The 8,809-nt window shown below is 45.7% G+C and overlaps 1 protein-coding gene across 1 annotated transcript; it reads right to left on the bottom strand.

The window, feature by feature from the left end:
* Window positions 1-4,397: 4,397 nt before the first annotated feature.
* On the bottom strand, window positions 4,398-6,190 carry LOC121419575. The gene is made up of 2 exons (XM_041614028.1): window positions 5,525-6,190; window positions 4,398-5,480 (listed from the first exon to the last, which is right to left on the bottom strand). The coding sequence occupies exons 1-2, from the start codon at window positions 6,188-6,190 to the stop codon at window positions 4,398-4,400; spliced, it is 1,749 nt and encodes a 582-aa protein (XP_041469962.1).
* Between the last annotated feature and the right edge of the window lie 2,619 nt (window positions 6,191-8,809).

Below are 8,809 nucleotides of genomic sequence, written 5' to 3'. Positions count from 1 at the left end.
TTGCCTCGTGTGATTGAAACGTCAAATTTAAATGATACGAAACTGAGACTTGTAATCGATAAGTTCCGAATAATCCATTCTGTTTATTGTCATTTTTGTATTTACATTGTGTGTTTCAAACGAGAATTGTTTAGTCGTATGGCAACATGCATAAAATTTGGTTCTTTTTCCCCCAAAATGCACAGTAAATTGTTAGAAACTACAGAAAAAAACGACATCATCTTCTGGTAATCAACCTTTTCCCTCGTATTATTTTGAAATCATCTTCTATAATCCAGTCATTTCTTTACATTAAATACAAATATGTCTGACCTATACATTTCAGTGAAAACGTACATGACCAAGGCAGAATGATAATGCTGCGCACGTGGCGCCCGATATAGGGCTTCATCTTTGAGTGAAGAATAATCTCGGGGATAGAATATCATTCGCATCGTTGACACTTTCTCTCGCGATCTGTTACTTACAATTTACATGTATTTGCCATAAAGACGGACAAACGCATGTTACAAAAAACACAAAATTTCGGGAAAAAATGATATCCAATCCAACATCTTGACACTGGTCACTGCACTGCAACTCCCGATTACAAGTGGTGCAACTTTCCAACCAATCGACTTGCGCGCCCTGGAATTCCGGAATTTACATATTGCAATACAGTATGACAGAGGTGCATTTGTGCGAACACAAAGGCCATGAGCGTAAGTTAAAATATAGTTTTGACTAGATCTAGCCCTTGAAATTGACTACATTGTACCAATCCAGTAAATATAACCATCCAAAAAAAAAAAAAAAAAAATCCGGCGAAAGTAGGGGGGGGGGGCGCGCGCCCTCCAGCGAAAATAGGGGGGGGGGCGCCCCCCTCGGGATCCGCCACTGCCACACCTCAGTAAGAATTTGAATTATTTGGTTTTAGAAAATGAAAATGAATTTATTAAAATACAGATAGTGGACGTAGAAAGATATCAATTCGAAGATAAACGTTTTAAGAATGACAATGACATGACTAAAAGAAGATATGCAAACCTCAGTAAGAATTTGAATTATCTGGATTCAGGAAATGAAGATGAATTCACTAAAACAAAGACAGACGACATCGAACGATATCGAGTTAAGAATAAAATTTTGAAGTTTGACAATTCCTTGAATAAAAGAATATACGAAAATATTAGTACAAATTTGAATGATCTAAATTCAAAAACTGAAAACGAATTTACTAAAATCCATTTAGATGATCTTGTTTCTATGAACAAGCTTAATAACTGTGCAACTAAAAGAATAATATACAACAGCGATCAAAAAACATCTTGACAAAACTAGATATACAAAATGGATTTGTAAAGGATCCCATCCTAGGTATCACCGAGAAAGGGACGAAGAATACCTCCTTTAAAAACAATATCCTTGATAAAATAATTTGCAATCATTGAAGATGATCTGTAGCACACAGACTACTTTTATAGAGTGGTAACAACTGGACTGTTTCGAGTTATCAGAAAGCATGGTAAGAACGTTAGAGTGCTTGGGAATTGGTACCTTGCCTTTAGGGGTGAGGGATACAGCACGCTGTTCATACTGATATAACTGGAGCATAGATCAGATGCAAGTGTAACTAAGGTGTCATAGTGACGAAAAAAATGAGAAAAAATAAGTGCCATACTGGTTAAGTAAGTTAGACTATTATGTGTCATACTGGTTAAGTATGGTTATAGACGATTATGTGTCATACTGGTTAAGTATGGTTATAGACGATTATGTCAGATGTTGTTTGAAGGTTTGCATGGTGGCATGTACAATTGCTGATGTGGTTTACGGTACACCATGTGTGTTATAGAAACAGTGGATAGAAGAAGGGAAGAAATGGATAGGCGAGAAAGTGGAGATTCGGGAGTAGAGTATTCTTTCTTGAAAATAGTCCTAAAAAGGACTGTAAACCAGAGGGAATGTTGAGTGAGAACAGCTTGAGTAGAAGAGCTGATGAGGAGATGCTGGTTTGAGTCGGCGAGTAGAGATGATGAGTAGTAGAGAGACTCGACGTTTCGGACAAGTTGACTGTCCGTCTTCGGGAGTGAGTGTTCGTGTGTGTGTATTTGAGTTTTGTCAGACGTGTATCAATCAAAGATGATTATTTACGTCTGGGACCGACCTTTAACGTCACCATCCGAAAGACGTGACCAGGGCTCGAACCTCTGCATCAATTTGTAACTTCCACACAGCTTGGATTACAGGCGCACGCCACAACGCCCAGTTAACGCCCAGTGAGTGTTCGCTCGGGGTGCGGCGGTACTTGTGGCGTGCGAGCGGACGTGGGGGTGCCACGCGCGTAAAACATTCCCCATAGACTTGTGTGTTAAAATGGCACTTTTGAAAAATTCATAAAAAATAAATGTGAAATTAGAGGGTGGAATATTTACTACCATTGGATAGGATATATATCTGGCATTCCATATCTGACCAGGAAAGGGTAGCGTAGCCAGCTCATTTTAAAAATAAATTGCCATTTATGAAGATAACTATGAATGGATCAAATTTATCGACTCAAACGGTAAAATAGCCCTAATTAGTCCGCCAGTCAAAAAAATAGTTCCAAGTCACTTTTTTATCTTCTCAATTTGGTCGAAGGAAGTTCAGTAGTTACCATTTCTAGAATCAGTGTTAGATTTTGAATCATATTCATACAGTTTTGTCAATCAGCAACATCAAATTGAAAAAAATTTGAATGGGTTGGGTCGAACGAATATCTTGAGCCCTCCTGATGTAATTAGGCTCATGGCACCTATATTATATGACCTATGAATTTTATTTTATTGAATAGCTACTTTGTTATTCTTTCATATCAGTACACTCACACTAGCACAAAGAAATGCATTGGAAATGCCTATTTTCTATGCAATGACCCATTTTAATGTATTACTCATACATGTTATATTCACTATTTGGATGCATACATATCCTGCCTGCATACAGCCCAGCAGTGAATGTAATGACAATAGGTCCCTACTAATTGTAATATAAAGGTGTATTAAATTTTGTGTAGATATCAGGATACCAGAACTGCCTCAAACAAAATTACCAGATATACATGAGATTGAATGAGGAAACAATCAAAGTATAAGAACATACTACTTTAGTACATTTGCATTTGACCTATTATATCAAAATTTTCCTAGGGCTATTGCCTCTCAGATGTAAGAAGGAAGAGATACATAAAATTAGATAGAAGAGAGAGAGAAAAAAAAGAGAGAAAGAAAGAAAGATAATTTCATAGATGGCATGGCTTACAAAGAGGGGGGGGGGGTAGACTAAGATTGGAGCACACAGCCACCCCCCCCCATCCCTCCTTAGTTGAGCACTATTAGCCCTTAGATACCTTACCTTACTCTGTGCCTTTTTCTAAATACCTTCTTGAAGGTACCACTCTAGTTCTCTTCAGTAAAGTTCTCAAAGCTCCTCTCTACCCCCTTCCTTTTACATGAGCAATTTGTAAAGGTCTTTCTAATATTAAGTATGTGATGTACACTAACACAAACCAATGATGAATCAGAACAAAAAGAGGCATAGACGCTCTATACATTGACCAGTCTACATATAGGCTTACATATACACAGACCTACTAACTTTAGCTGATATGGCCTTGCTAGCCATTAAATCAATTCTTTGCACCTCTTGATGACTAAACATATTGATATCAGTGAGAAATTGTTTGCTACTGAAGAGTTTGGCCAGGAATTCCATCCACTACTAGGGATTTCCCATATAGGTGCCACGCGCGTAAAACATTCCCCATAGACTTGTGTGTTAAAATGGCACTTTTGAAAAATTCATAAAAAATAAATGTGAAATTAGAGGGTGGAATGTTTACTACCATTGGATAGGATATATATCTGGCATTCCATATCTGACCAGGAAAGGGTAGCGTAGCCAGCTCATTTTAAAAATAAATTGCCATTTATGAAGATAACTATGAATGGATCAAATTTATCGACTCAAACGGTAAAATAGCCCTAATTAGTCCGCCAGTCAAAAAAATAGTTCCAAGTCACTTTTTTATCTTCTCAATTTGGTCGAAGGAAGTTCAGTAGTTACCATTTCTAGAATCAGTGTTAGATTTTGAATCATATTCATACAGTTTTGTCAATCAGCAACATCAAATTGAAAAAAATTTGAATGGGTTGGGTCGAACGAATATCTTGAGCCCTCCTGATGTAATTAGGCTCATGGCACCTGGGGGAAAGTTCTAGGCCGGCGGTCACGGCGGGCTGACGTCGTAGGTGGCGCTCTGTGCGTGGGTCGGCGGTTTTGGCAGGAAACGAGTGGGCGTGGTATGCGGACGCGTTGTGTAGACGGCGGCCTGAGTTACGGCGGCGTGTGTGTGTGTCGGCGGTGTGGTAGGTACATCAGTGGTGGCGTTCTGTGCGTAATGGTCGGCGGACTCGTCGGCCAAGCTTCGGCGGGAGTGAGTGGGTGGCCTGGTGTATGGATGAGGTGTTGGGTCGTCGGCGGAGGTTGTAGCGAGGTGTCGGTAGCGGCGGTGTGTGCGTCGGCAAAGTCACTGGTTGAGTTGGTGATGCAAAAGGACTGCTGTGTTGGGTAGGAGAGCTTGGTGGGGTGACGGTGGACGGCGGGTTGCTTATGGATTGGTTAGAAGTTTGGTGGTGGCGTAGGATTGGGTGCCAGATGCTGTTGATGTGGAGGCCAGGGTCTTGAGGCATAGTGTTGTGTTGATGTATTTCAATGGCTTCCCTGACCCTTCTGGTATTCCAGTGCCGGATGTTGGTGATTAGGTGGCTCTTGTCCCAGTCTATGCGGTGATTCTCTTGTTGTGCGTGCTTGACGATGGCGGATCGGTCCCAGTCGCTGCGTCGGTGGTGGGTCTTGTGTTCCTTGAGTCTGGTGTCGAAGTCTCGGCCGGTTTCTCCAATGTAGACTTTGCCGCAGTCGCAGGGGATCTTGTAGACACCTGGTTGCTTGTTGGGTGGGTGCTTGTCCTTGTGAGAGTGAAAGATGGAGTGTAACTTACGAGAGGATTGGTGTCTGACGAGGATGTTGGCAGAGTGAAGGATGCGTTGTAGTCGGTGTGAAGTCTTGCCGATGTAGAGAAGTACTATGGTGGTGATGGGCTTGGTTTCGGATGGGTTTTCGGTGCTGTTGGTGCTGGGTTGGTGGCTGGACGGTTGAGTATTGATCCTTCTTCTGGGGTAATGGTTGATGGTGGTTAGTGCATTGGTCACGTGCTTGAGTTCTTGTTGTAAGTGTGCCTTGTCGCTGAGTTGGTGGGCTCTTCTGACGAGAGTGTCGGCGACGGATTGGTGGACGGATGGGTGGTGGTGTGAGCGGAAATTGAGGTAGCGGTCTGTGTGGGTAGGTTTTCGGTACACCTGGTGAGATGGGAATCCAGACGGTGTCTTAGTGATGAGAACGTCTAGAATTGGAATTGAGTTGTCGCGTTGGGTCTCCATGGTGAACTTGATGCTGGGGTGCTGGCGGATGAGGTGGTTGAGAAACTGGTGAAGGTCGGGTGTGCTGTGCGCCAGATGACAAAGGTGTCGTCGACGTAGCGGAGCCAGAGTGAAGGAGGTTTGTCCGCAGTCTTGAGTGCTTGGTGCTCGAAATGTTCCATGAAGATGTTAGCGATGATTGGTGAGAGAGGTGAACCCATGGCTGCTCCTTGTAGTTGTTTGTAGTAGTTGTTGCGCCATTTGAAGGAGTTGAGACAGGCGAGGAGGAGGTCGTGGATCTGGTTTGGTGTGAGATTGGTTCTGGATGCTATGTCTGAGTCGGTGATCAGGCGTTGCTTGATGATGTCACATGCTTGGTCTACAGGTACGCTGGTGAAGAGGGAGACGACATCAAAGCTGACGAGTGTGTCGGAGGGCCGGAGCTTGGTCTTGGAGATGACGTCTATGAAGTGCTTGGAGTTGGTGGCATGGTGCTGGGTCTGGCCTACGAGTGGTTGGAGGATGTTGGCCAGATGGCGTGCTGTGTTGTAGCAGGGTGACCCGCGGGTGGAGATGATAGGGCAGAGAGGAGTGTTAGGCTTGTGTATCTTGGGTTGTCCGAATAGGATAGGTGACTTGGCTGAAGAAGATCTGAGTTGGAAGTAGAGTGCCTTGGGTAGTGCATCGGATCGGTGTAGGGTCAGCATTTGTTGGTTGATTTTCCTTTTGTTGGACTGAGTTGGAGAGGGCATTGGTCACTTTGAAGATCCCTTTCTCCGACATAGTACAGCAGGTCGAACCCAAGCTCCGCTTTCTCTCCAAAGCAGCCGCCAACGAAATTAGACTCAAAGTGACCAATGCCCTCTCCGACGCCAAGCCACCTAAACAGAACCTATCCAAAGAAGAACGCTCTGCCATCCAGGACTTCCGACGTAACCAAGCCATTCACATCCTTCAGGCTGACAAGCGCAACGCCACCGTTATCAGGATCAAGACGTATACGATGACAAGATCGAAGAGAATCTCCAAGACAAGGACACCTACTCCAAACTCAACAGAGACCCAACTCAGGCCAACAAAAGGAAAAATCCACCAACCACTGCTGACCCTACACCGATCCGATGCACTACCCAAGGCACTCTACTTCCAACTCAGATCTTCTTCAGCCAAGTCACGTATCCTATTCGGACAACCCAAGATGCACAAGCCTAACACTCCTCTCCGCCCTATGATCTCCATCCGCGGGTCACCCTGCTACAACACAGCACGCCATCTGGCCAACATCCTCCAACCACTCGTAAGCCAGACCCAGCACCATGTCACCAACTCCAAGCACTTCATAGACGTCATCTCCAAGACCCAGCTCTGGCCCTCCGACACACTCGTCAGCTTTGATGTCGTCTCCCTCTTCACCAGCGTACCTGTAGACCAAGCATGTGACATCATCAAGCAACGCCTGATCACCGACTCAGACATAGCATCCAGAACCAATCTCACACCAGACCATATCCACGACCTCCTCCTCACCTGTCTCAACTCCTTCAAATGGCGCAACAACTACTACAAACAACTACAAGGAGCAGCCATGGGTTCACCTCTCTCACCAATCATCGCTAACATCTTCATGGAACATTTCGAGCACCAAGCACTCAAAACTGCGGACAAACCTCCTTCACTCTGGCTCCGCTACGTCGACGACACCTTTGTCATCTGGCCGCACAGCACACCCGACCTTCACCAGTTTGTCAAACACCACAACCACCAGCACCCCAGCATCAAGTTCACCATGGAGACCCAACGCGACAAATCAATTCCATTCCTAGACGTTCTCATCACTAAGACCCCGTCTGGATTCCCATCTCATCAGGTTGACCGAAAACCTACCCACACAGACCGCTACCTCAATTTCCGCTCACACCACCACCCACCCGTCCACCAATCTGTCGCCGACACTCTCGTCAGAAGAGCCCACCAATTCAGCGACAAGGCACACTTACAACAAGAACTCAAGCACGTGACCAATGTACTCATCACCATCAACCATTACCCCCAGAAGAAGGATCAACACTCAACCGTCCAGCCACCAACCCAGCACCAAAAACCCATCCGAAACCAAGCCCATCGCCACCAGAGTACTTCCCTACATCGGCAAGACTTCACACCGACTACAACGCATCCTTCACTCTGCCAACATCCTCGTCAGACACCAATCCTCTCGTAAGCTACACTCCATCCTTCACTCTCACAAGGACAAGCACCCACCCAACAAGCAACCAGGCGTCTACAAGATCCCCTCGACTGCGGCAAAGTCTACATTGGAGAAACCGGCCTAGACTTCGACACCAGACTCAAGGAACACAAGACCCACCACCGACGCAGCGACTGGGACCGATCCGCCATCGTCAAGCACGCACAACAAGAGAATCACCGCATAGACTGGGACAAGAGCCACCTAATCACCAACATCCGGCACTGGAATACCAGAAGGGTCGGGGAAGCCATTGAGATACATCAACACAACACTGTGCCTCAAGACCCTGGCCCCCACATCAACAGCATCTGGCTCCCAATCCTACGCCACCACCAAACTTCTAACCAATCCATAAGCAACCCGCCGTCCACCGTCAGTCACCCCACCAAGCTCTCCTACCCAACACAGCAGTCCTATTGCATCACCAACTCAACCAGTGACTTCGCCGACGCACACACCGCCGCCACCGACACCTCGCTACAACCTCTGCCGACGGCCCAACACCTCATTCATACACCAGGTCACCCACTCACTCCCGCCGAAGCTTACCCGACGAATCCGACGACCAACACCCAGAACGCCACCACTGATGTACCTACCACACCGCCGACACATACACACGCCGCCGTAACTCACGCCGCCGTCTACTCACCTCGCCGGATACCACGACGTCGTCTCCGTCTTCACCAGCGTACCTGTAGACCAAGCATGTGACATCATCAAGCAACGCCTGATCACCGACTCAGACATAGCATCCAGAACCAATCTCACGAAAGACCAGATCCACGACCTCCTCCTCACCTGTCTCAACTCCTTGAAATGGCGCAACAACTACTACAAACAACTACAAGGAGCAGCCATGAGTTCACCCCTCTCACCAATCATCGCTAACATCTTCATGGAACATTTCGGCGAAAAAAAAAAATCCGGCGAAAATAGGGGGGGGGGGGGGGCGCGCCCGGGGCGCCCCCCTCTGGATCCGCCACTGCCACACCTCAGTAAGAATTTGAATTATTTGGTTTTAGAAAATGAAAATGAATTTATTAAAATACAGATAGTGGACGTAGAAAGATATCAATTCGAAGATAAACGTTTTAAGAATGACAATGACATGACTAAA

The sequence above is a fragment of the Lytechinus variegatus genome, chromosome 8 (assembly GCF_018143015.1).
Source record: "Lytechinus variegatus isolate NC3 chromosome 8, Lvar_3.0, whole genome shotgun sequence".
NCBI lineage: Eukaryota > Metazoa > Echinodermata > Echinoidea > Temnopleuroida > Toxopneustidae > Lytechinus > Lytechinus variegatus.
Note: the sequence above shows the minus strand (reverse complement) of the source record. Positions and strands in the feature narration are given on the sequence as shown.

Coding starts and splice junctions, on each gene's coding strand:
- LOC121419575 (XM_041614028.1), bottom strand. CDS start 6,190: ATGCCCTCTCCAACTCAGTCCAACAAAAGGAAAATCAACCAACAAATG. Junction 5,481..5,524: donor CCTTTGTCATCTGGCGCACA/GCACACCCGACC, acceptor CTCATCCGCCAG/CACCCCAGCATCAAGTTCAC.